The 24,578-nt window shown below is 57.7% G+C and overlaps 2 protein-coding genes across 4 annotated transcripts in view; one reads left to right on the top strand and one right to left on the bottom strand.

Moving 5' to 3' along the window:
- The window catches only part of FRMD5 (FERM domain containing 5), a 66,240-nt gene extending 51,174 nt beyond the window's left edge, over positions 1-15,066 (top strand). For 2 of the 3 annotated variants that reach the window (XM_065688685.1, XM_065688686.1), the window contains exons 4-14: positions 4-82; positions 2,959-3,056; positions 4,314-4,437; positions 4,918-5,005; positions 6,686-6,774; positions 7,573-7,636; positions 8,233-8,324; positions 9,552-9,626; positions 10,240-10,308; positions 10,414-10,520; positions 12,526-15,066. In XM_065688685.1, the coding sequence (XP_065544757.1) occupies positions 4-82; positions 2,959-3,056; positions 4,314-4,437; positions 4,918-5,005; positions 6,686-6,774; positions 7,573-7,636; positions 8,233-8,324; positions 9,552-9,626; positions 10,240-10,308; positions 10,414-10,520; positions 12,526-13,106 (1,466 nt within the window). In that variant the 3' untranslated portion in view covers positions 13,107-15,066. The remainder of the gene's footprint in view (positions 1-3; positions 83-2,958; positions 3,057-4,313; positions 4,438-4,917; positions 5,006-6,685; positions 6,775-7,572; positions 7,637-8,232; positions 8,325-9,551; positions 9,627-10,239; positions 10,309-10,413; positions 10,521-12,525) is intronic. The other variant, XM_065688687.1, reaches the window with a different exon arrangement.
- Positions 15,067-15,761: 695 nt separating this feature from the next.
- WDR76 (WD repeat domain 76) lies at positions 15,762-24,564 on the bottom strand. Its single transcript, XM_065688576.1, has 13 exons — positions 24,474-24,564; positions 24,019-24,312; positions 23,139-23,231; positions 22,404-22,459; positions 21,544-21,664; positions 20,658-20,759; positions 20,532-20,575; positions 20,294-20,447; positions 19,787-19,939; positions 18,496-18,716; positions 17,909-18,061; positions 16,793-16,846; positions 15,762-16,155 (listed from the first exon to the last, which is right to left on the bottom strand). Exons 1-13 carry the CDS (start codon positions 24,540-24,542, stop codon positions 15,900-15,902), a joined length of 1,770 nt encoding a protein of 589 aa, XP_065544648.1. The 5' UTR covers positions 24,543-24,564; the 3' UTR covers positions 15,762-15,899.
- Positions 24,565-24,578: the final 14 nt, after the last annotated feature.

The raw sequence follows: 24,578 nt of genomic DNA, 5'->3' as shown, positions 1-24,578 counted from the left end.
CAGCCCAGCCTCCCTTCACCATGTGCTTCCGTGTCAAGTTCTACCCCACGGATCCTGCGGCTCTGAAGGAGGAGATCACCAGGTAAGGATGGATGTAGGATGGGGGTCCTGGGGGTCCTGCGGTGGTGGGACCAGGAGCCCCGCACTGGCCAGCACTGGGGCAGCAGAGGCTTGGCCAAGGCAGGGCCATGCTCTCAAGCTTCATTTCATAGCCCAGGGAGAGCAGCAGCCATTTCAATTTCCAAGCAAACCTGAATTTTCCTGGGTTGTCCCAGGTGTGGTGGGAATGTGGCATTCCCCACGTGTGCTCCATTCAGGGAAGCCAGGAAAGTGGGTTCTAGCAGGAGCAGCAGTTCTGTGGTAGCTCACTTTCTGCTTCTGCTAATGTTCTTGGCACTTGGGAATTAATGGGAAAGACAAGTGGTGATGGGCACAAGTTATTCCTGGAGAGATCCCAACTGGACACAAGAGGAAAACTTTCCCAATGAGGACAACCAGCCACTGGAACAACCGCCCCAGGGAAGAGGTGACCCCAGCACCGGACACTGTTAAGGCTCAGCTGCACAGGGTACACCTGGGACACCCGGTCTGGGTCATGCTGTGCCTGGAAAGGTTGGACCGGGTGGTCCTTGAGGTCCCTTCAGCCCGGGATTCTGTGAGTCAGCACATCAGGGTGTCACTGTGGGTGTGCGCTCTGTCGGGGGGGTTCGAGCGTCTCCAGTTCCCTCGACATCCCCTGGAAGCAGTTACCCCCATCCCTTTCCATGGGGGGCATGGATGCTCTGGGAGGAGCGGCTGACAAACTGCGATGCAGAAACCTGGCAGCTCTTGTCTCAGGTTTCTATCTTTAGGGGTTCTTCACGGCCTTCCTTCTGGCAGGAAGAGCAGCATGAAGAGGAGGAATCACAGCAGTGCTTGTGGCTCACGCAAGGACCCAAACCCCAGAGAGCCCCTTAAGATGATATTTGGAAGCCTGAGAAAGTTTCTGTTTGGGTCTGACCTCGGAGGGGAGGCGCAGAGCAGGAGGCAAGCATTTGTAAAGAGCCCTGGGCCCGTTTGCTGGCCTCTTTGAAAGCAGCCTCACGTCCCAAGTGCCAGGCTCTGCTGCTGCCAGCACCGGAGCTGCAACCAGCGTTCCTGGGGAGGATGGATCCCTTTGTTCACACAGGCACGCTCTGGGCACCCGCAGCGGTGCCAGGAATCCTTTCACCCAGAAACAACTCCTGGGGCTGCTCTGGAGGCATTTCCTTACTTTGCAGATTTTACATTCGCTCCCAGCAAATACAGCCCTGAGCAACCCTCATTTAAATGTGCAATGGCCAAAGCCGTGCCTGCGAGTAACCGCGGCTGCTACGTGGGCATTGAGCTGTGCACGCGGTGTGTTAATTGTGTTTCTTTAATCAGAGCTTAGCAAACATCTGCACTTGTCAAGCACGCCTGGAGAATTGCAATGCAGGTCAGGGCTTTACACGGTTGCAGGGTGGGAGCTGGAGCTGGACCCCAAGAGCATTGAGGTGGCGCTGGGGGCTGCTCAGCCCCTGGTTGGCTGCTGAAGGCTTCAGGGTGAGTTCTCCCCTCCTGTGTGCCTGGAAATCCTTCATCCTTGCCCCTGGGGATGGAGCCAGCCAAGGAGCTCAGGAATCACAGTCATGGAATGGTCTGGGTTGGAAAGGACCTGGAAGCTCCTCCAGTTCCAACCCCATCTTCCTCACAGGGAAGAAATACCTCCCGTCTTTAATGTCCTCAGCCAAGGCAGCCTCATCCCCCAGCCCAGCGCTGCCCTGGGAAACTCCCCTTTCCAGGGAGTGTTTCCAAGGCTTTGGAAAACCTCTTTGGTGCCAGTGGGACGTGTTTGTTTGTGAAACCAGCTCAGATGCCCACACCCTCCCTGCCTGAGGGAAGAGGGGCCTGCAGGGGCATCAATGGCAGCATTAAACCCCTTTGATTTGTGTGGTTTCTGTGAGGTCTGTGCTGGGGTCCAGGTCTCACAGCAGCCCAGGGTGAGCGCCCATGCGGGTGGGCTGCCCCTGCTTGCTGCAGGTCGAGATGTGCCCGGCTTAAACCTGGGCTTAAAATTTACTTCCCCTGCACCGAGTCCACTTGAGTATCTGGATTTCTCTTTAGAATATTTTATCTGTGAAAATTAGGGGTTTATCTCATCCTAAATAGGGATTTGGGAAATGAAGCATGACTGAGGCACTGCAGAGGGCTGGTTATCTGCACACAGTTCTGAGCTCCTTCACTCGCTGCCTTAGGTTTTGCCATCAAAAGGTTCTTCCACAGCCCCATGGCTCAGCCCAGACTGCTGCCGAGGTTTAAACTTACTCAATGGGTAATTTTCCAACTGGGTTTATCTTTCCCTGGGCTTTGGTGCACGGAGATAAGAGGCACCTGGAGATGACGGAGTGTCGATCAGCGGCGAGCACGGAGAGGGCAGAGGGTGCGCGCGCACAGGCCTGGAAGGACGCAAAGTTCGGGAAGGAGAAAATCACCTTATGGGGAGCTGAGCAGCAGCAAGGGCAAGGACCGGGAAGTGCCGCGGTGGTGGGTGGGCTCAGGACCACCAGGCCCCTCCAGAGCATCATCCCTGGGCACCCCAGTCCCCGGTGGCAGCTCTTTGTGCCAGCAGCTCTGCCATGGCTGTGCCGGTGCAGATCTCCATCAGCCCCTGGCTCGGGTGCCAGCCCTGGAGTGGGCACCATGTCCCCACAGGCAGGAGCGGGGCTGGGATGTGCAGACTGAGCCCCGGCACCAGCCCTGACCCAGGAACTGCCTGGTAATCGGCACTTGTTCGCCCCCAGCAAGTGTAATGTCTTATAAATGGGCTGCTCGGAGAGAACGTCCGTGCAGTGGCAGCTATTCCACTGTTAGTGTCTTGTGGCAGATATTCCACATTAAATTGCCCGCTTAGGTATTTTAAACTTTGCTTAATAAATGGGCTATCTCTTCTGTCCTCAGGTACTTAGTCTTCCTGCAGATCAAAAGGGATCTCTACCACGGCCGTCTCCTCTGCAAGACCTCGGATGCTGCTTTGTTGGCCGCCTATATCCTTCAAGGTAATGCTTTATGACAAGATAAATTTGCTTTTCATGCTGAGCACTGATTACATTATTTCACTTACAACAGGTCACTGCACCTAGAATACAAATGTCATCCCGCCAGTGCAGGGCTCCTGCATCAAGGCCGTGCTTGTGCTGTGCGGGGCTGGCTGGAGGGGGCTGAGGCTGGTGCCGGGGTCTCACCGCAGCCGGTGCCTGGCACCGCTGGATGCTCCCAGAGCAGTTCTGGCAGCGCAGAGGTGGCTGGTGCAGCACCCAGCGCACAGCGGGGGGCTCTCAGGCTGTTTGGGAGAGCTGGGAGCTGCTGGTGTGGTACAGGAGCTCCTGGATGTGCCGTTAGCACCACGATACGGTCTTCCCCACCCGAGGGTGCTTGGCTTGATGCTGGTGCCCCTCTCTGGGCAGTCCCCTGGTACCTGCAGTCATGTCCCCAGGATGAGCTGGGGAGATGCACCCTGGCAATCAAGCCCCACAGATCTCAGCTCCAGAGTGTCTGGAGGCATCCCACAGGGCTGGTGTTCTTAACCCCTTTAGGGCTTCAAGCTGGAGACATTTACATTAATGTAATGTCTCCACTTAGGACCTGAGATGGGAGGGAATTGAATGAGAGCAAGGTCCTTCCATCCCCAGGGCAGCTGGCTGCTGCATTGCTGTGAGTCCCGGCAGGAGACATCAGCTCCACAGCGAAACACCAGCAGTGACTGGTGCCAGCTCCCACTGGGTGCTGGGACAGGGAGCGGGGCTGAGCTGCTTGTCTCAGGCATTTCATGGCCTCAGGGAACGGTCTGAGTTGTTCCCTCAGTAAAGAGCTTCTGCCTAAGAGCTCAGCTCAGCCTCCCCTCGGGCAGGTTCAAGCCATTCCCCTTGGCCTGGCCCTACAGGCCCTTGTCCCAAGCCCCTCTCCAGGTTCCCTGCAGCCCCTTTAGGCACTGGAGCTGCTCTCAGGTCTCCCCTTCAGGAGCCTTCTCTTGTCCAGGCTGCCCCAGCCCAGCTCTCTCAGCCTGGCTCCAGAGCAGAGCTGCTCCAGCCCTCGCAGCACCTCCGTGGGCTCCTCTGCCCTCGCTCCAACAGCTCCACGTCCCCCTGGTGCTGCTGCTCCAGAGCTGGGTCAGGGCAGGGGGGGTCTCCCCAGAGCGCAGCAGAGGGGGGGATTCAAACGACCCCTCCTGATAGGAAGCGTGGCCAGGCCGGATGCGGATGCTCGCTGTGGTCTGGGCTGTGCGGCTGTTCCTGACCAGTTCTGTCTCCTACCAGCCGAGATCGGGGACTATGACCCGGGGAAGCACCCGGAAGGCTACAGCTCCAAGTTCCAGTTCTTCCCCAAACACTCGGAGAAGCTGGAGAGGAAAATTGCAGAGATCCACAAGTCGGAGCTGAGGTACGGCCGGGGCTGCTGCGGGGATTACGGGTGCTTGGCTGTGTTGTGTCCCACTGGTGCTGCGGTGCTGGGAGCCTGCAGTGCTCCTGGCAGCGCAGGTAAAGGCAAACACGGAGAGCAGAGCGGCTCTGGGGAAGCAGGTCGAGGTGGGGTTTACTCCCAGGAGCCGGCGCAATCCGTGCCCTCACTGCTGCTGCTGCCCAGCAAGCTCCCCTTTCCTCCCCTGTGCAGGACATGCAGTCCTCCCTTTGCGGGTGCTCTGAGTCTGGCTCCATCCCCATGCGTGTCCTGCAGGATGAGGCTGCAGGAGGCTGGGGTCCAGTGCTGGGCTCCTGCTGCCGATGCTGCTGAGGAATGCCTTGGGAACATGCCGTGATTGATGCCTCTTGTCATTAACAGCAAGCCTGCACCCGCGGGCTGACTGCCGCATTCACATCTCCCATGGAATTGTTCTTCTTTTCCCTGTTTTCCCCCCTGCAGTGGGCAGACACCAGCGATGTCAGAGCTGAATTTCCTCAGGAAAGCCCAGACTCTGGAGACCTACGGGGTTGACCCCCACCCTTGCAAGGTAAAACACGTTCCTAATGCCATTGCTGGGGCTGGATTTCTCGCTCTGGGAGCAGTCTGGTCCCAGTGCAGCAAACCCCAGTGGGCTTTGGCCTGTTTTAAACCCTCTCCAGCTTTAAAACCCAGCCCCAAATCAGGTGTCCGTGCACAAAGAGGTGCAGGGATATGAGTGCTCCAGAATCCTTCCAGAGGGTATTTAGGGAACTGTGAGGAAGCGTTTGCACGTGCAGACAGCTATGAAAGACAGCGGCTGATCATCGTCTGCTAACGCGTGTCATTTGGAGGCGGCAGCGAGGTCAGGGATGCGTCTGGGAAACCAGCGAGCCTTAATCTGCCCCAGACAGTCTATCACCCTGCTCCTCCCCGGCCAGTAATCCAGTTTGCTGTCTGAAACGCTTTCTATTGACTGCAGATGTCACTGCATGTGGCTCTCTCTGGTCCCTTATGATCCGACCGCATGCAGATGGATGCAGGATGCAAAGCAGGCAGAGAATGCTACTGTGAGGGCTCTGCTCTGTGGTCTCCTGGGGCTTTGAACTGAATTAGGCCTCATAAGTGCCCAACTGTGGTAAATACCCCTGGCCTGGGGAGGTGGGTCCCGTTTGCCGGCAGCCTGTCGTTGCCAGAGAGGATTTTCCAGGCTGGAGGAGCTGGATCACGGCGCTGGTGCAGCTCTCCTGCGATACCGGCTGCACTGGGGCCGTGCTGCCTCGGGAGCGATGCTCAGCACCACTGGGGGCTTTGCTCCTGTGCCCTGTTCAACACCTCAGCCCTTACCAAGCCTCTGTGTCCCCGCATTGTCCCCCAGCAAAGGTGGTTTCTGCACAGATGCACAGGAATCCTCCTGCAGGGCAGGGCTGCTGCATCTCGGACGCGATGGGCTTGGGGGTTCCCATCCTGCCACGTGCAGGGTGCTGAGTGCCGGTTCCGGCTGCTCTGCTTTTGGCCGTTCACCCCTGGCAGATGAAGGTGGAATTTTGAGCTAATCTAAACTTAAACCCAGTTTGTGCTCTGCTCGCATTCGTGGGATCTCGGAACAGCTCTGTCTGTCTCCCTGCCCTGCGCCAGCAGAGGAGCCGAGACCCCGAGTCCCGGCAGGGGTGTCTCACCTCTGGATTAGGCCAGGAAAGGGTGGAACTGGGAGCCGGGGGGAGCTTTGTGCCCCCAGGGTGGGGAGATGCTGCGATGCTTTCCCCTGGGAAACATGGCAGCCGCAGACAGGCACCGCTCCTCTGCAGCAGCCCCTCTAGAACTCCTTTGCCTGCTTTTCCTGCCCAATGCACCAGAAATCCCGAGCCTGGTGTGCACCCTCCCCTCCGAAACCCACCTGGGTGTCTGCTGGCCAAAGGACAGCCAGGGTGGATCCCACCAGCGCTGGTCGCCCACAGCAGGTTCAGGACGCTGTTAGAACCCCAAGGGTCTGTGTGTGCCGTGCTTGGGCAGTCAGTGGGCACCTCCCTGCAGGCTGGGCACTGGGGTTAGCTCAAACTGCCGCCTGCTCCATGCAGGACACTCGCTACTGGGTTACATCAGCCCTGGCTCTGGGGTGCTGGGGCAGTCAGAACTGATGGGGTTTGACTGTTCCCTGCTGTAATGACTGGGGAGGAGGCTGCTGGGGCAACCGAGCCCCGTCCAGCCCTGCCTGGAAGCATCCTGATGAGAAATTGCTGTTGTCTTGAAGGATGTGTCCGGGAACGCAGCGTTTCTGGCCTTCACCCCCTTCGGGTTCGTTGTTCTGCAGGGAAACAAGAGAGTTCACTTCATCAAATGGTGAGTTCCCACCCGGCATCGCCCATGGTGCTCGATTCCGTTTGCTCAGCCATGAGATGCCTGTGGTGCTGCAGGGCAGGGCCATGAGAGCCCCTCAGTTCCCTGGGGTGTTCAAGGGATGCTCAGGTGAGCTCTCACGGATGGGGCATGTAGATGATCCCAGCACCGGGTGCCTTCCCCGGCCACAGGGCAATGTTCCCATATGGGACAGTGGTGAAGTGGTGAGTGTACCCAGTGCCCACATCAGAGCTGGGATGGGGTCAGAGACATGGACGGGAGCGATGCTGCGGCAGCTGGAAACCCCATCCCATGCCCTGCACACGCTTGCAGCAGCACTCACAGAGCTTGCACACCCAGCACCCACGAGCAGGGCAGAAAACAAGTGGGCTCTCCCACGTGAGCTGTGTGCTCTCTCCCATTGCTTTGTTGCCCCAGACTTACTGTGCTCTACATCTGTCTACATTAAACTGCCCTGAGTCCTGCAGAGCTCCCCGCAGCCCCTCTGAACCAGGTCCTGCTGTTCCTTGGTCTTTGCCGCATCCCAGGTGTTGGCTGGTGCGTCCCTCGCCGTTGGCATTGCCACCCAGGCAGTCCCTGGTGACCCTGGGATGCCCCACTGATGGGTGTCCCCCTGTCCAGCAGCTGCTGGTTTCTGACCCAGAGCTCCTCTCAGGGACGGGGAGCAGGGTCCTGAAGCTGCCCCACTGCCAAACCTGCAGCCTCTGTGCCGTGCCCGAGCCGCAGCTGGCCTGTGGTGGGCTCCGCACAGCCCTCACCCGCCTGGCCTTGTCCTTTCAGGAACGAGGTGACCAAGATGAAATTCGAAGGGAAGACTTTCTATCTGTACGTGAGTCAGAAAGAGGTGGGTGCTTCCCCTTCCCACGGGAATGCCGAGCGCAGCCGGGTGTTAGCCGAGCACAGCCGGGTGCTAGCCCAGCAGGCTCTCCATGGAGCGGGCAGGCTGCAGCCCTGCGCCTGGCGGTGTGGGGACAGGGCTATGGGGCAGGGGCTGCGGGCTGGTGGCAGCGCTGGGGTCTCCTCTGCTGTGGGTGCCTTGCTGTGGGTGTCAGAGCATGCAGACCCCAGGTTCCGGGGTTGTTGTGGTTATTCGTTACCACCATTCCTGGTTAACGGAATCAGCCTGCGGAGCTCGGGCTGCAGTCAGCTCCACACGAGCCATCAGCATGGGGCCTGTAAAGCTGTTTCTGGATATCCACGAGGGAGCTGACCCGGAGGAGGCGGGCGGCAGGGCACTGTGCATACATCTGCCCAGCCCTCATGAAGTGTCGGGTGATGCTCCAGCATCTCCCTGCGTCCTGAGTGGCTCTGGAGGAGGATCTGCCCATGTCCATGCTGCTCCCCAGCTCCACTGCTCCAGCTCCATCCACACTCCAGCCTCCTGCCCCATGGGCACCGCTCACTTGTTCCCCCTCTTTCCTCCCTGTCTTTCTCCTTTAGGAAAAGAAAATTGTTCTCACGTATTTTGCCCCAACACCGGAAGCCTGCAAACACCTCTGGAAGTGTGGGATAGAAAACCAGGCTTTCTACAAGTGAGTGCCAGGCCCCGCGGTGTGTGATGGGTGTTCAGTGCTGGCCCGCACAGCCCCTGCCCCAGGGCTGCAGCCCGGTCCCGGGGCTCGGGCGCAGGCAGAGTCACCAAAAGCACAGGGAATATTTTCTGACCTAATCCCAGAGCCCCAGCCTGGTTTGTGCTGGAAGGGACCTCAGAGCTCCTCCAGCCCCAACCCCTGCCCCGGGCAGGGACCCCTTCCACTGGAGCAGCTTGCTCCAAGCCCCTGTGTCCAACCTGGCCTTGAGCACTGCAGGGATGGGGCATGGATTTTCACACTGCCTTCACAGGGGCTGTTTGTGCTGAATCCTGCCCAGAAATGCCCCGGGAAGTGGAGCCGTCGCCCAGGGGTGCTTTAGGGCCACCTTGCAATGGGGAAGGCTGAAAACTGTCCCAAATAAGAGCTCTGAGCCCCCTGGGGACACATTAACTGTTCACGGGAGGTACTCAGGGACCGGGCAGGTGACGCACAGCCTGGGCTGCCGGGGACCATGGCTCGAGGGACCCTTCCCACCACTGCTGGCTCTGGGGGCTGCAGCTCCTGCCGGGGCACCTTAGGGAGGTGGTGTCCTTCCGGAGCCTTGGGTCCCCAGCGTGCGGCCACCAAAGCAGCTTTCCTGCGCCCGGTGTGGTTAACGGGGCTGCAGTGCCTGCCCCAAGGCAGGGAGGGGCCAGGGGTTGGCTTGGCTTTAGCAGGGTGGTTTGGCTTTACCACCCTGCTCGTGTTGTGGCCAAGCCCAGCCTACTCTGTGCTTTGTAATGAGTTTTACTTTAATCAGCAAGGCGCAGATAAAGCGTGTGATGTTTCCTCCCTGGGAATACTGCAATCAGCAGCCGCAATCAGCAGGTTCCATTTCTCATTATATTAACATGAAATGAAATTGCAATATTGCTTTACAAATCTCCTCGTGATTAATCGTGTCAGGGAATTGCCGCTGGGTTATGCACCCGGTGGAGTGGGCCGGGGCTTGGCCAAGGTGCTGCTGGGCCATCCCAGCTCCCACGGGATGAGGAGGATCGGACTGTCCATCCCGGAGGATTCACCCACTGCTGGTTGGAGAAGTGCTCGTGTCCCACCATCCCGGGCCCCCCCACTGCTGCCAGCGCCTTGTTTCATTCCTGGTGCTGTTTCACATCTCCAGGGCTTTGCCCTTGTGATTTGGCCATCCTCTGTGGGATGCTCACACCGCTCCTGGTGTCGTTGCAGACTGGAGAAGTCGAGCCAGGTCCGGACAGTGTCCAGCAGCAACTTGTTCTTCAAGGGAAGCCGGTTCCGATACAGGTAAATAGTGACAGTAAGCAGCAGTTACTGGATGGCTTTGGAAGCTCCTTTGGCAGTGCTCTGGGGAGCAGTTCGGGGCTGCAGGGGTCTGAGGACGTGCCAAGGGTGCTCCTGTCAGCCCCAGCAAGGCCATCGCTGCCTCTTCCTCTGTTTTCCCACTGACACCCCTCTCCCCAGCGCCAGAGCTGCACATTTTTGGAGGGACAGGAGTGGAGGAGAGGATGGGGCCTTCGGGGTCTGGCTTTTGAGAACAAGAAGTGAAACAAATCACCCCAGTCCCTACATTTCAGGGATGTTGCTGGTCCCTGGCCCTGTGGTGAGAGCCTGGCCCTGGAGCCTGGTATCTGCAGGACGAGAGACCCCAGCCCATCCCCAGCTCGAGGTGCACGATAGCAGCACCCTCCTCGCTGGCTGCCCGTGGTGGGTGCCCCCGCAGGGGAGGTGACCCCGCAGCGTCCAGCATCTCGTGGCAGGAGCAGCCATGGGGCAGAGGTGTCACCCTGCTCCTCTCGCCAGCAAATTGTTGCGCTTTCCCTGTGACTTCCCTGCGCCACGGGGGAGCTCACGGCATCGTGCTCATGTCCTCACGCTGCCGCTCTCGCACCACCCACAGTGGCCGCGTTGCGAAGGAGGTGATGGAGTCCAGCGCCAAGATCAAGAGGGAGCCGCCTGAGATTCACCGGTAAGAGCCTGGCAGCAGCGCAGAAGCCGCTGGAGTGGAGCGGGGACTGATCCTGTGTCCTGGCACCGACCAGGGCTCTGACACTGTCCCTGTTCCCATCCTCAGGGCAGGGCTGGTGCCAAGCCGGAGCTGCCCCTCCATCACCCATGGCCCCCGGCTGAGCAGCGTGCCCCGCACCCGCAGGAGAGCCGTGCACATCTCCATCATGGAAGGTAGGACACAGGCAACCACCTGGTGCTGGGGACGCGCGTATGTGTGCACACACGTGCAAACACATGGCACAAACACATGCACAGACAAAAAGCAGACAAACCCCAAGTGATTTTGGGGGGTCCTGATGCTGCTGAGGGGATGCTGGGGCAGGGAAGGTCCCCGATGTGTCCCCAGGGTCTTATGGCAAGTCCAGGCAGCACCAGACGTTGCTCTTGTGGCTCAGGGCCAGTTTGCACCGGCAGCTGAGCCCGAGCAAAGCTGGAGCCGGCTGTGGGACAGAAGTTTCCATGGCAGAAGCAAAGCAGAGGGGGATTTCGCAGCCACGTTAGTACTGGGGATACAGCAACAGGTCCGTGTTGGGTGCGCGGTGGGTGCCCTGCCCCCGATGGGCTGCGGGGCCGGCTCCTGCCGTGGGCACGGGCAGGGTGCACAAACGCCGCCCGCGCAAGGGGCCGGGTCCCTCGGGGCAGGAAGCGGATTCATTTCCCCCGAGGGAGCCCAGGGCTGGCGGCCAGCGGCGCGCCGGGGTCAGCCCCGTGCCTGCTTAACTGGGCCCCCCCGGCGAAGCCGCCGCCGCGTTGAGCGGCCGCCCGCAACGAGCCCCGGCGCTGGCGGCGCTCCCGGCGCCGCCCCGGCAGCCGCCGCGCTCCCGCTTCACCTCGGTCCAAGGGAGCCCAGAATAGCCCTGACCGCGCCTCGCCCCGGCGCGGCAGCGGCCGTCCCGCGGGCCGCCATGGTGAAGTGCCTGATAAAGATCAAAACCAAAGTCAGCGTGGACCTGCGGTTCGCCAACCACTGCTGCCGGGAGGTGCGGGTGCGGGTGCTGGCCCTGGGGCCGCGCCTGCTGGCCCGGGCGCTGGGGGCTTTGCCGCTCGGCCCGGCTCTGCCCGGCCTCAGCTGCGGAGCTCGGCGCGGCCGTGGAGCTGTACGGATGCTAGGTAATGCTGCGGGTCTGCGCCCTGCTGCGGCGCGGGGGCGCTGGGGGTCCCCGCGGCTCCCCCATAAGGGACACGGGACGCAGGGTGTGCGCGTGGGGTCGGTCTCCTGTGCTGGCTGGACTCTGGGCTGTTATCACCCAAAGCAGCTCCAGTGTCGGGGCTGGACCCAGCTTGCTGAGCTCTGTCCGTCAGGGCCTGCAGCGAGCAGAGGGCAGGATGGTCGGGTTTGGGGCTACCAGCGCTGCTCTCATCGCAGTGACGATGGGCCCCGCCATGGGCTGCCCCCCCCCGGGCTGTTCACATGAGCTGTGTGACACCCGAGCACACATAGCTGGCGGGGCGAGAACAGCTTCATTCCCCCACCGTGCTTATCGCCTGAGCTGCCCCTTGTGCTCCGTGCCCGCAGCGGCACTCGTGTTAAGCTGAGCTGATCCAGAGGCATCTGGACGGTATTTGCAAGGAGGAGGCTGCAAAGCCCCCGGGAATGCTGGCAGGATAGGGCCCTGCTCTTCACCCCTTGGCAGAGCCAGGGCCCCCAGTGACGCCGTGCCGTGGTGCACTGTGCCCTCCCTAACAGCAGAGATGACCCCAAGGCTGTCTTTTAATGCATCAGCACAAGATGGGCAGGTGCTTGTCCCGGGGCTCCCACCGGCTGCCCCAGCGCAGACACCGTGGAGTGTCTCTACCCCCCCATCCCTGTACCCCCTTTGCTGCTGTGGGGGTAGTGGAAGGTGCCCCTGCCCGAGCTTTAAGCTCCCTTCCAACACAGACCACTTGTGATCCTATGATCATCCCTGCCCGTGGCTGCTCCCGGTTGGCGCTGGTGTTGCTGACGGCGCAGGGGCCTCGCCTGGTGCGGGTGCCCGTCACCTCGGCGCAGCCGCAGCGCACGGTGTCTGTGACCGGCTGACAGCCAGCCCGCGGCCACCGGTGACGGCGCCAGGTCGCACGGGTGCTCCCGCGCCACCGGTGCAGGGGAGCTGACGGGACCCAACCCAGCGATGCTCCGCCAGGCACGGGCGAGGGGGGGTCCTGCACGCCCCTGAGTGTCCCCTTTGTCCCCCAGGCCTGGAGTCCCTGCGGGACAGCGCCCACTCGACCCCGGTGCGCTCGGCCTCCCACGGCGACGCCTTCGCGGCCCCGGGGCGCGGCGGCCGCGCCGACAGCAGCGAGCGCGTGGCCGTCATCGCGGACGAGAACTACAGCCCCGCGGACAGCGTGCTGCCCACGCCGGTGGCCGAGCACAGCCTGGAGCTCATGCTGCTCTCGCGCCAGGCCAACGGCGCCCCGTGCTCCATCGAGGAGGAGAAGGAGTCGGAGGCCGGCACGCCGGCGGCCGAGGCGGAGGAGGCGGGCGAGCTGCGGGCGCTGTGCCCCGGCGCCGGCGGCCTGGGCGCGGCGCAGGCCGAGCAGGTGAATAAGTTTGTTTTAAGTGTCCTCCGTTTGCTCCTTGTGACAGTTGGACTCCTCTTTGTCTTGCTCCTCCTCCTCATCGTCCTTACCGAGTCCGACCTTGACACTGCCTTTTTCCGCGATATCCGCCAGACCCCCGAGTTCGAGCAGTTCCATTACCAATACTTTTGTCCCCTCAGGCGATGGTTTGCCTGCAAAGTCCGCGCCGTGGTAAGCCTGCTCATTGACACCTGAAGGCAGGAGCCGCCACCTAAGTAGCCGGGGGCCTGGGGAGAGACCTGCGCCGTGCCCGGCACGTGCCGCGGCGCCTTCGGCACACGCTCATAACCCTCCCTTCCCGACCCAGAGCGCGGCGCGGCCGGAGGCAGCGTCCCGGGAGGAAGAGGAGGGTTGGGCGCAGCCCCCGGAGCCTCCTTCCCCCCGCGCTCGGCCCCCGGAGCCCGCAGCACCTCACCGTCCCGCCCCTGCCACGGGAGCACCGAGCAGAGGGATGTGCTGCGGTCCTGCTGCTGCCCCGCGCTGCAGGAGCGCCGGCGATGCCGTGCCACAGAAGCTTTAGCAATGGTGCTACCGAGCAGTGGTTCGAACACTCGCGTACTCCTACGTTACTAAAGCCACCACTGTGCACCCCGCCGCCGCCGTCCCCGTGCCGCTTTGCTGCAGTCCCTCCCTGCTGCCCGGAGCCTCCTGCACAGCCGGATGCGCTGGGAATGCCGTGGTGCCCCGCTCCCTGCAGCGCAGCAGCCTCAGCAATCCCACCTCCTCCCCAGCCTCGCAGCACCGGTGCTCCCAGGGGCAGGGTGAGCACAACAGGCACCCTTGGCCGCGCCTGGTAGTGACCATGTCGGATTTATTAGGAAGACCTTTTCCCTCCGGAAGCTGTACCTGTTTTGTACAAAAACACACAGAAAAAGAACAAAAAAAAAAAGAAAAAAAAAAAAAAAAGACAGTTTCAAGGTCTATTTTAACAAGGAAATGCTATTTTGTTATCAAATCTGATCAAGTCTTTTTTTACTTGCCGGATCGGGTGGCCGAGCGGTTCACATTGAGCAGAGGGTTTAGGGTTTGAAAGCCTAACAGCAATTAACCCGGCGCTAGTTCTGGATTAGAGAAAGGAGCTCTGATTTGGTGACTTCACTGAAGGTGGAAGGACAGACCCACAGGAGTGGAGGTGACACTGAGCAAGCCAATGGACAACCATTAGACCCATCTTCTCTTAAGCAAAAATCAAGAAACCCAACTCATCGTACTTGTGACGGCCACCGGGACCTCCAGTGGCCTGGGGAGCAGCGGTCTATTCCCACAGGGAGCAATAAAAGCCAGTTTGGTTCAGACTTGGTGGAGAAGTTGGACGCACTTAACAAAAAGAAGGTGAACACAGGTGAGCACGTTTTATTTCATCTCAGGGAGAGCTTTGCCGTACGCTGGGGCCATAACCGCAGTTTTCAACAGCCTGATTTCCGTGTTCTTGTCTCTGAGCATCCCACCATCCATCCATCACTGCTGAGGCCGCTCCTGCCCTGTCCGGGCCTGGAGAAGGAGCATGACGATGATGTTGGTTGAGCCAACACCACGGCCAGACTTGGGTCATTTGTTACTGCAATAAAAGAGGTCCTGGATCTGTCGGGGGGGAATGAAGACCTCAGCCGGGTCGTGTTTGGCTGCCGAGGGCACAGCACAAGGGCCGAGGAAGGGTTTGCCTCAGCCCCACTGAGGGGCTGGTGGGAGGATGGAGTTCTACATGATAATCCTGTTTTATGCAACATAACATAGCAAAATAACTCTTAGCGTAGTGCGCCTACCTCAGCCCGTAGTTAATGGTGTTTCTATGCAGTGCGTGGTAGTCCCGAACCTGCCGTTTTTCACCCCGGGTTTAAGATGCAGTGTTCCCTCCTCCTCCTCCTCCCGCTGATGTACTGCGTGATGTCGTGACAGCACAGCCCCGTCCGCAGCGAGACCCCCTCCTGCCCGAGCCCAGCGCAGGCTCCGCGCCTGCCCCTGGAGCCCCCGGCCTCGCTCCCTGCGGCGCCGCAGCCCTGGGGTACCTCTGCAGGTTCCACCCAGCCCGTTCACTGCAGAACCACCCCAAGTGGTGACTCCCCGTTGTCCGTTCTCCCCGTCCGGTCCATCCTCCGTCTGGTGTTTCCCACCCTGTTAGTTTTACCTGTCTTTCTATTAAAACGTTGTTTCCATAGGTTCTTATCTCAGAAAATAAAGATCTCGTCCTAGCATACTGCATCTGGAGGCAGTAGACAGTAAAAATACCTGAAAATGTGAATTTCTTAGTTTTCATAAAAAAAAAAATCTAGAAATTAACCTTTCATGTGCCAAATACTGTAAGTTACATTTTTCCTTCAAAATGTACCTTTTTCTACATATTCAATATCTTAGTTAGCATAAAATCATTGGTGCCATGAAAAGTATTTTTAAATTTAAATAAATATTTAAATATCATGAAAGGCAGAGTTGGTATCAGATTTGTTCAGTGCTGCCTCCTGGCGAGCAAAGCAAAGTGCCCCGGTTGCTGCACCGCCTGCAGAATGAGTCCAGAGGAGGCCATGGAGCAGCTCTGCTCCGGAGCCAGGCTGAGCGAGCTGGGCTGGGGCAGCCTGGAGAGGAGAAGGCTCCTGAAGGGGAGACCTGAGAGCAGCTCCAGTGCCTGAAGGGGCTGCAGGAAACCTGGAGAGGGGCTTGGGACAAGGGCCTGTAGGGACAGGCCAAGGGGAATGGCTTGAACCTGCCCGAGGGGAGACCGATAGCTGGGATTCTACTGATCCAAGGTTTCCTTTTTTTGAAAAATTGGGGAAAAAAAGTACCCATTTTGGTACGAACTGGCGCCACAGCACATCTGATTCATTTTATTCTCCAGTTACAGAAGAGAAGCCAAAGGTAGCTTAGAAAATTTATTTTTAAAGCTTTTACAATACACTTTATGTCCTGAGAAAATCCCGCGGGTTTGGGAGCAGCGGAATGGGGCTTAAACCAAGGGAATGCAGACAGGAAAATCCAAACGCCTGAAGCACGTTTCTACTCCTTGAACACGTGAAGGCGGCCGCTGGAGTTGCCGCCCACTAGGATGTTCCTACTGGGGTGAAAGCTGTTGATGGAGCAGATGGAGCCCAGGCAGTCGAGGTTAGAAAACGAGTGCAAGAGCTTTCCAGTATCTTGGAAGACTTCGATTTGCCTCGGCCGCGCCATGCTGCCCACCACGAAGCAGTGCTCCTGCTTGGGGTCCCACACTGCTCTGAACCTGGTCAGCCAGCGGCCCGTGTGGTTGTTGTGGCTTCAGAGAAGGAACCAGGGAGAAAAAGAGAGACAGAAACATCCCTCCTATTGAATCCAGCCCGGGAAAGCCTCATCATTTCTGCTTCAACCCAGCCTCCCACCTCCTGAACTATCAGCACTTCCCCCCGATCGTGCTGCTCTGGTCCCTTGGGTGATCACCACCCTGTGATGGGTGGGACAGGACAAAGAAACGCGGTGGAGCAAGAAGATAAAGCTGAGGGCACTCCAACGTACGGGATTATCAGTTTAAGTAGTTCTGCTTCATGGCTCTGTATTATAGTCAAAATAGGACAAACATGCATCGAGCCCATTGATAAACCACAGACTACGAGCGGTTCCCTGGCAAACCAGCCCTGACAACCTCCTGGTTCACCCTTTGGGCACAGCCTGAACTCGCCCTCCCGGAGCACAAAGCGCTTCACAAGCCTTGAGCCTCCACCCCAAACCACGCCAATGACCACCAAGAGGAAACCTCTGATATTAAACCAAATGCACAAAGAGAAAGCATTCTGAAGGAAGCACAGTTCAGCATCACACAGCCGGGAGGGCACTTGTCTGCTCTCAGGGCCCCTCCTGCCACTGCGCCGTGGTCTTTGGGCACGCAACAGCCTGCAGCCCCAGTGTGCTCAGCTTACCTGACAGTGCTGAGGGCCGTGACCGTGGGTGACAAAGAGCTGGTGTCATAGACCCTGTAATATATAACCCAGGTTATAAAAGGCAGCCCTGGCCTCACAGAGCACGGAGCAGCATGGCCAGACCTCACAGGGCTCTGGAATGCAGTAACAGCATCCAGCTCAAATGGAAGCACCAGTATTCCAACTGAAATGAGTAAATTTGCTTCTTTAAATTGGATGAGCTTTTCGCTCGAGTGGAAGTCATCCCTTCTGAAAGCTGCTACAGGAGGAGGACAGAAACAACTTGTAGACGAACAAAAGGCTCCTCCATCCTTTCAGTCACTGCATTAACAGGCACTGAATAAATGAACCTGTATCTGTTCTCTCCACAACTATCCTGGTTTAGTCTCGTCCTGTTGGTGCTCTGTTAGCACCAAGGATTTACTATGGAGAACAAATCTAGCAAACACATCCCAGGAGCGAAAACACCAGTGAGGCAGAACTCACACAGAAGAACCCTTTCCTTGGTTAGGGGAAGGGGAGAAAGAAAATCCAATTTCAGCCAGAACATCCATGCAATCAGGGGTGTACAGGAACAGGCTGACTGAATTATGGTCACAAAACCACCTAGCAGCCCCCCCCCCCCAATCCCTAATACAACACAACTCACAGCAGGTTAAACCATCCCCTGGCAGACTAGTTATGAACAAGCTGACAGAACCATCATGTTAAGTACCAGCAGCTAAAAATAACCCCGGTTTCGAAGCGTTGTGTGTTTGTGCTGATGAGCTGGGTTTGGCTGGGGTTTGGTTGGGTTGTTAAAGGCGGTTTGGACTTGTTCACTGTGAGTATTTGTCAGGAAAATGAGAATTAGGGAAAAAAAATATGAAAAAATTAGGGAATGATTATGAGAATGATTAGGGAATGATTATGAAAAAAATGAAAAGATGAAAAAAAATGAAAAAATTAGGGAAAAAAAATGAAACTAACATTTAAATGCCAGCGCACGTAAATACCGCTTTTGAAAAGCGTGCTACAGCCCGAAGCTCTCCGTGAGGGGTAATGCAGACAGGAAACAGCAATGATAAAGCCCAGCTGGGACACTGCATAGGGGTTACTCCTTCCCCCGCTGCTCACCTCAGCTTGTTGTCGGCACACACCGTCACCACCCTGCTCCCAGTGACAGGGGAGAAGTAGGCAGAAGCAACGCTCTTCGTGTGGCCTCTCAGGCTGCTCACGGGCTTGTTCCGTTCCGCCGCCAGGCACCGAACGTCATAAATGCAAACATCCCTGCAGCAGAGCACACGCAGCGCCTCAGCAGGGCCCAGCCCAACCGTCCCCATCCTCCATTCCCCCAGAGCCGCTCCGGACACCGCAGGTTTCCTGAGCTCTGTGTGGAGCAGAGCACACTCAAACAGGCGGTGCCTCCAAAGGGTCTGAGAGCACCAAAGCCAGCCCAAACCCTCAGCATCACGACCTGACAAACCCCCCAGTGACTCAAAGCACCCCTCTGTACCCATTACCCAAAGGAAGTCAAAGTGAATCCCACTTAAATCCTGCTGGCAACTAAGAACTTGTTTCCTAAAAGCTCAAGAGTAAAGGCTGACAAAACGGCTGCCTCATCACCTGCTGCTCCTGCCCTCCACCCACCCCTCACTTCAGACACCAAAGCAGATAGAGCACTGAAAGCACAGAATAACCACAGCTCCTCTGGAGCTACGTACGTGGAGCCAGCAGCAATGAAATACTGCTTATTCACAGGGTGAACGTGCACTGTCCTTGTTCTTTTGAAGCCAATGTCTGCAGAGAGCTCTGGAGACGTCCCTGGGGTCCTCCTGTCCACAACACAGACGTCGCCACCCCAGTGTCCTACTACTGCAGTGGAGGCGTTGTCATCCAAAAAGTCAAAGGAAGACAGGTTGACTTCGTCTTCACTTCTGCAGATCTGAGCACAGGAAAGGCCAAATGTAACCAAAAGCAGTCAACAAAATACACAGAGCTATCCATGACGCCCAAACCACTCTATGGGCTGCAGATGTCATGCTTTACCTTTTTAATACACTAAAACCACTAACAAAGACCAGCTAATTTGACAGCCCCAGCCTCAGCTATGCACGTGGGTAACCTTCCTGTAAAACTGGGGTGCTTTCCGCAGGGCAATCTCCCACCCCAACCCAACAGGCAACGACATGCTCCAAATGCCCTGCTAGAACTCACAGGGCACCACCAGCTCCATGTAAACGAAGGTAAATGGAGCTGGGTAACAGCACTTCTCTGCCCTCAGCCTCTAGAGGCACATTCTTTAAGCCTCTGTCTCAAAGAGTGAGCCCCCTGCACCCTCCTGAGTAACCAACTGCAGATGGTTCCCAGCAGCAGCCTGCCTGCAGCCCCAGCAGCATTACGGTGCCTGTAAGGGTTGGGGCTTTAAACTGCTGCAGCTTGTTGTACTGCCCAGTGCTGGAGAGGTGATCCGTGCAGCTGCATCTGGCAGAAACAAGCCAACAGCCTCACAAAGCTCCTCAGTTCAGCTGCCTGCCTCGCCAGAGACAGGCACAGCGTTTTGCTCCCCTGAAGGCTGGGAGAAGCGAAGTCAGCTCACGCTTTCTGCTGGTTTACAACACTTATTTGGGTTGCGTGTGCTTTTTTCTGTGTGTAAGGTTCAGTTCTTTAACTCGCTCTCGTTTGTCAGCGTTAAAAGGTAATGCTTCAGAAAAGAGGCACATGTTGCCTAAGGAGAGATGGGGAATTAGATTCAGTACTTGGACTGTCTCTGCAGGAAGGAAATTGGGAGAACCCGAGCTGTGACTGGGTTTTATTGAGCAGGAAGCATCTCTGTATTTTTTTGATGTTAATCAAGGGTTACTGCACATGTCCTTGTGGAAATGGAATCCTGAGCTTCCTCATGAACAAAGCAACCACCAAACAACAACGTGGGTACGAGGAGACTGAAACTTCACAGCAGCACATACCAGAAGGTTTCCAAGGAGCCTGCAGCATCACCAAGGGAGCACTCACCTCATCAAAGACAGCCCGAGTAACGTCACCACATCGCAGGCTTTCGTTGCTCACAGACAGCAAGTGAGCGGGATTGAATGGAGAAAACTGCATGCAGCTGACCGGGTCATTGTGTGCTGTGAAGACATGGGCTCCTTCTTCAGCCCTGCAGCTCTGAAACACAAGTGAGATCCAGTGGGCACGGGTGCTAATCACGGTGTTATTTCTATTCATTGCTGCAGCTTCCAAAGTAAAGCCTCTGTTTCCCAAAGGTTCTCCAGTCTGCTCCGGGTAACAGCAGTGGAGGATGCAGCAGGGTGCCCAGTGTGCAGGCAGACATGTAGTAGGTAGCGGGGATGGAGTGGCAGGACAAGGAGGAAGGGCTTTAAGCTGACAGAGGGGAGATCTGGTGCTACCCATTGGAATGGGGACCCATGAGCCTGCTGAAAGGATGCTCGAGGCTGTGCCCCATCCACACCCATTCCACAGCAAACGGCTCTGCAGGTGAAGAGCACACGAGCAACTCACCACGTTCCAGAGACCGATCTGCCCGCACCTGTCTCCAGCTGCCACCAAGATGATGCTTTCTGAAGGATGGATAGCTATGGAACACACTCGGTATTTCACCACCTTTTTAATGCTATCTTCACTAAGCACCATGCTGTTCAGGCTGTCCTGGTACCTAGACAACATCACAGTAACATCTGCTCAAGACGAGAAAGAAGAACAAGGCAATACCCAGCTTTAGCTGCTGTCCTCAGATTACCTTTTCATGTCACTTGTGAGCTTTTCAGTACCATGAGCTCTCACCTACAGACAGAAAGGAAGTATCAGAATTAGAGCCCAAGCTATGTCGCATTATCCAAAAATAACTCGCTATAACTGATAGTACCTCACTTATCCTCATCCACGTAGCCAATAGGTCATCTGCCAATTTGCTGTTCCCCACCTGATCTTCTGGAATCATTGGCAAAGGTCCGGCTGGCACCTGAGGCTGGAACGACATGAGGAATTTTCATCACTCAAAACAACCAGAACAGGGGGAATTGCTACTTCCCACACGCGAGACAGTCGGGAACACATCTCTGGGAACACAAGAAATAAACGTAAAGGAGTTTGTATCACATCTCATTAAAGAGGTAAGTAGAACTTCACTGAACGCAACAGCAAAGGGAATCTTCTGCCTGGGTTTTCCTCTCCTTCCTACACCCCAGCAAGGCTGGTGTCCAAGAACCGTGTGACAGATTCAGCTGGCCCCCTGGGGGACATCCTCCACTGAAGACGATGACTAAAGACCCTGGGGTGCCCCTGGGTCCAAGGTGGTGGCTCCCTCTCTCCCTGCACTCCAAATTCTTGCTTAATTCCGATCCTTTTCCCATCTGTCCTAGCTCTATCTTTTTATAATTATCATCTTTTCCTCTTTTTCTCATAACCCAACCGCCCACTGCGGTACCTGACCTCGGCCGGGTATTCAGTTCTCTCTGGGGATCACAAAGTACTTCCAACACTGGGATTTTATCCAGTCGGACCCTGACACCACCCAAACCTGCACTAGTTATTTCACCAGCATCGTGACTGACTTGCGGAGAGGACACCAAATCCTGCTATCCAGGATGCCTGAGGGGGAAGGAACTGACCTTTGACGATTGCCACCGCACAACATTGCACCTTCCCATTGCCCAGTGGTGCTTACGAGCTCAGCAATGACAAGTATTACCAGTCAGTTTCAGCAGCACTGGTTTTATACAGCTTCTGTGTCCAACCCTTCCCCATCTTACATATTCCTCTGCTTCAGGCTGGGCAGGCAGCTCTGACAGTGGAATTCCCAACGGATCGACTCTCTGTAAGCGCATGGATCTTCGAAGCACTGTTTCATCTTCTGCCTTCTTAGGCTTAGCTCTAGAGCAATGAGAACATTCCAAAGTCACACAGTTACAGAAATCCTCTGTTTCAGTAGGAGGCTCCAGAGCAGGTTCCAATGTGGAGCTCCAATATCCCGGCTCAGCCTGACCTGCCCCGTACTGATGTACTGCATGGGGCTGCAACTGCTTCTGCTCAGGGACAGCAGCAAACAAGATGCAATGCACAGGGATGTGCTGCTGCTTTATTTCACTTGTAATACACCCAGCCACAGTCACTCCTCTTCCCAGCCCTCCTCATTTATAATTCATCCTCCCATTCACTGACCCAGTCACCTTTTCCCACTTTCTTCCATCATGTATCTTATTCTTTATTTGGACATGAGCTCATTGTCCTGCTTTGCCTGGCACTGCTTCGGCCCTGCCAAATGCCTTTCCTTTGACAGCAGCCAGTTACCCCATCCCTTGCACCTAGCTCTCCCCCTCTCTTTCCCACACCTTCTCCCATCATTCACAAAACCCCCATTTTCTGTAATTTGACAGAAAAGATAGTGTCGTCTTCTCCCCAAAGGGCGGCAGAGGAGAGGCACTACCCGGAGGAGCTGCTGTTCATCAACTCGGACAGCTCAGGATCGTTAGTCATTCAGATTTAGCTTTACAGAGAGGCTCCTCACCGGCTCTCTCTCTTTGCAGCATCAGGTCCGTGCAGATGGAAGTGCTGAAGCAGTTAACACACAATGAAGGAACAGGCATACAAGTCTCATAAACAGTTATTTTACCTTTTGGTGGGGTGAGACTGTTTCTTATTTGCCATCTGTTGAAGCCTTGCAGCTGTCTTCAAGAGAATAGAAAAGAAAGCTTTTAACAAGCATAAAGGATGAACCTGTCTGAAATACAACCCAACTGCTGCATCACTGCAAAACCATCGTCCTGCTGCACAACGTGTCCAGAGGAGGCCACGGAGCTGCTGCGAGGGCTGGAGCAGCTCTGCTCTGGAGCCAGGCTGAGAGAGCTGGGCTGGGGCAGCCTGGACAAGAGAAGGCTCCTGAAGGGGAGACCTGAGAGCAGCTCCAGTGCCTAAAGGGGCTGCAGGGAACCTGGAGAGGGGCTTGGGACAAGGGCCTGTAGGGACAGGCCAAGGGGAATGGCTTGAACCTGCCCGAGGGGAGACTGAGCTGAGCTCTTAGGCAGAAGCTCTTCCCTGTGAGGTTGCTGAGGCGCTGGCACAGGGTGCCCAGAGAAGCTGTGGCTGCCCATCCCTGGCAGTGCTCAAGGCCAGGTTGGATGGGGCTCTGTGACCACAGGCACTGTGTCCGGTACAAGCACCCCATGAGCAGAGTGCTCAGAGTTTAACCTCCTATCGTATCCGGTCAGGACAGCCCTGATGTCCCAGGACATTTCCACGGCTCTCCTCACACACCACTGCTAGGGAAGGGCTTCACGGCGAGGGGGATGCCAGTGCCACCACCACACTTGGAGAGCACATTCAGACACCGCTTGGAATCTGCACAAACCTCGTGCAGCTGCAGAGCAGCGAAGAACTTGGCATTTTCGGTGATGTTCTTCAGCCGTTTCCTCTCGTAAGCCGACAGCTCAAAGTCCCCATTCTACAAAAAGAAAAGCCCATTGCTCCTCATCGTACGGTGACACAGTGCGAGAGACGTCCCAGCCTCCTGGGGAGCGAGTCTCTGAGTTACTGTCTACCCGTGCAAACTGGGCTGATCCCACTCCCACACCTCATCTCCTCCACAGAGCAACTCGCTTGCGTTACAGAACTGGTCCCCCAGCACCAGTGCTGCAAAAAGGGCAGTTCCTCAAAACCCTGCCAGAACAAACCCAGCTGTGACTCAATAGACAAACCCACAGCAACCGCTGCACACAGAGGGAAGGCAGCCCAAGCCCATTCTTACGTTCCATAGGGGAGATGATGGGCTTGAGAATTTGAGCGGATGATTTAAATATAAATGAACATTGACAAATATCGTCCCTTGTGACTGCATCCACCTGTAAACACGCCCGGAGAAGAGAAGGCTCCTGAAGGGGAGACCTGAGAGCAGCTCCAGTGCCTAAAGGGGCTGCAGGGAACCTGGAGAGGGGCTTGGGACAAGGGCCTGTAGGGACGGGCCAAGGGGAATGGCTTGAACCTGCCCGAGGGGAGCCTGAGCTGAGCTCTTAGGCAGAAGCTCTTCCCTGTGAGGGTGCTGAGGCGCTGGCACAGGGTGCCCAGAGAAGCTGTGGCTGCCCCATCCCTGGCAGTGCTCAAGGCCAGGTTGGACACAGGGGCTTGGAGCAAGCTGCTCCAGTGGAAGGGGTCCCTGCCCTGGCAGGGGCTGGCGCTGGAGCAGCTTTCGGGTCCCCTCAACCCGAACGGTCCCGCGGTCCCGCAGCACTCACCTCGGCGGCGTCCCCCGCGTCGCTCCCGTCGCTCTCCTCATCCCAGGCGCTGCCGCTGCCGCTGCCGGCGGGGAGGGAGCCGGGCGCCGCTTGCCGCGGGCTGCGCTGCAGGCGCAGCCTCTTCCCGGCCGCGGCCCCGCCGTACGCGCCCAGGAGCCGCTTCTGGGGCAGCAGCCGCCGGCCCGCGACGGCGAGAGGCGTGAGCAGCACCCGCAGCTCCCGCCCCGCGCCCGCCCCGCGCCCGCCCGGCTCCGCGCTCGGCGGCGGCTCCGCGGGCCCGGTCGGGGTGGACTCCTGGGGGGGAAGCGGCGGTCGGCGGGGGCCGGGACCCGACCCCCCCCCCCCCCCCGCCCCGGGCCTGCCCCGCACGGGCCCGCCCCGCCCCTGCCGCCCGCTCCGCGCAGCCCCGGCCCCGCCGCCCCCCGGCCCCGCTCCCCGCTCCCCCCGGCCCGCACCTGCATCCGCTGCCGGGAGCGCGGCGACGGCTCCGCGGGCGGCAGCGAGGCGGGCGGCGGCAGCGCCATGGCGGCGGCGGCGGGGGGCGGAGCGGCTCCTTCCCG

The sequence above is a fragment of the Lathamus discolor genome, chromosome 8 (assembly GCF_037157495.1).
Source record: "Lathamus discolor isolate bLatDis1 chromosome 8, bLatDis1.hap1, whole genome shotgun sequence".
Classification (NCBI taxonomy): domain Eukaryota; kingdom Metazoa; phylum Chordata; class Aves; order Psittaciformes; family Psittacidae; genus Lathamus; species Lathamus discolor.
The sequence above is the reverse complement of the archived record's forward strand: the minus strand, read 5'-3'. Positions and strand labels throughout refer to the sequence as shown.

Excerpts from the sequence above, each read along its gene's own strand:
- WDR76 (XM_065688576.1), bottom strand. The coding sequence starts at position 24,542 with ATGGCGCTGCCGCCGCCCGCCTCGCTGCCGCCCGCGGAGCCGTCGCCG. Across the intron at positions 21,665-22,403 it reads CAGTCTCACCCCACCAAAAG|AGCTAAGCCTAAGAAGGCAG; the intron begins GTAAAATAACTG and ends TCATTGCTCTAG. Across the intron at positions 18,062-18,495 it reads TTCATTGCTGCTGGCTCCAC|GGATGTTTGCATTTATGACG; the intron begins GTACGTAGCTCC and ends GCTCTGCTGCAG.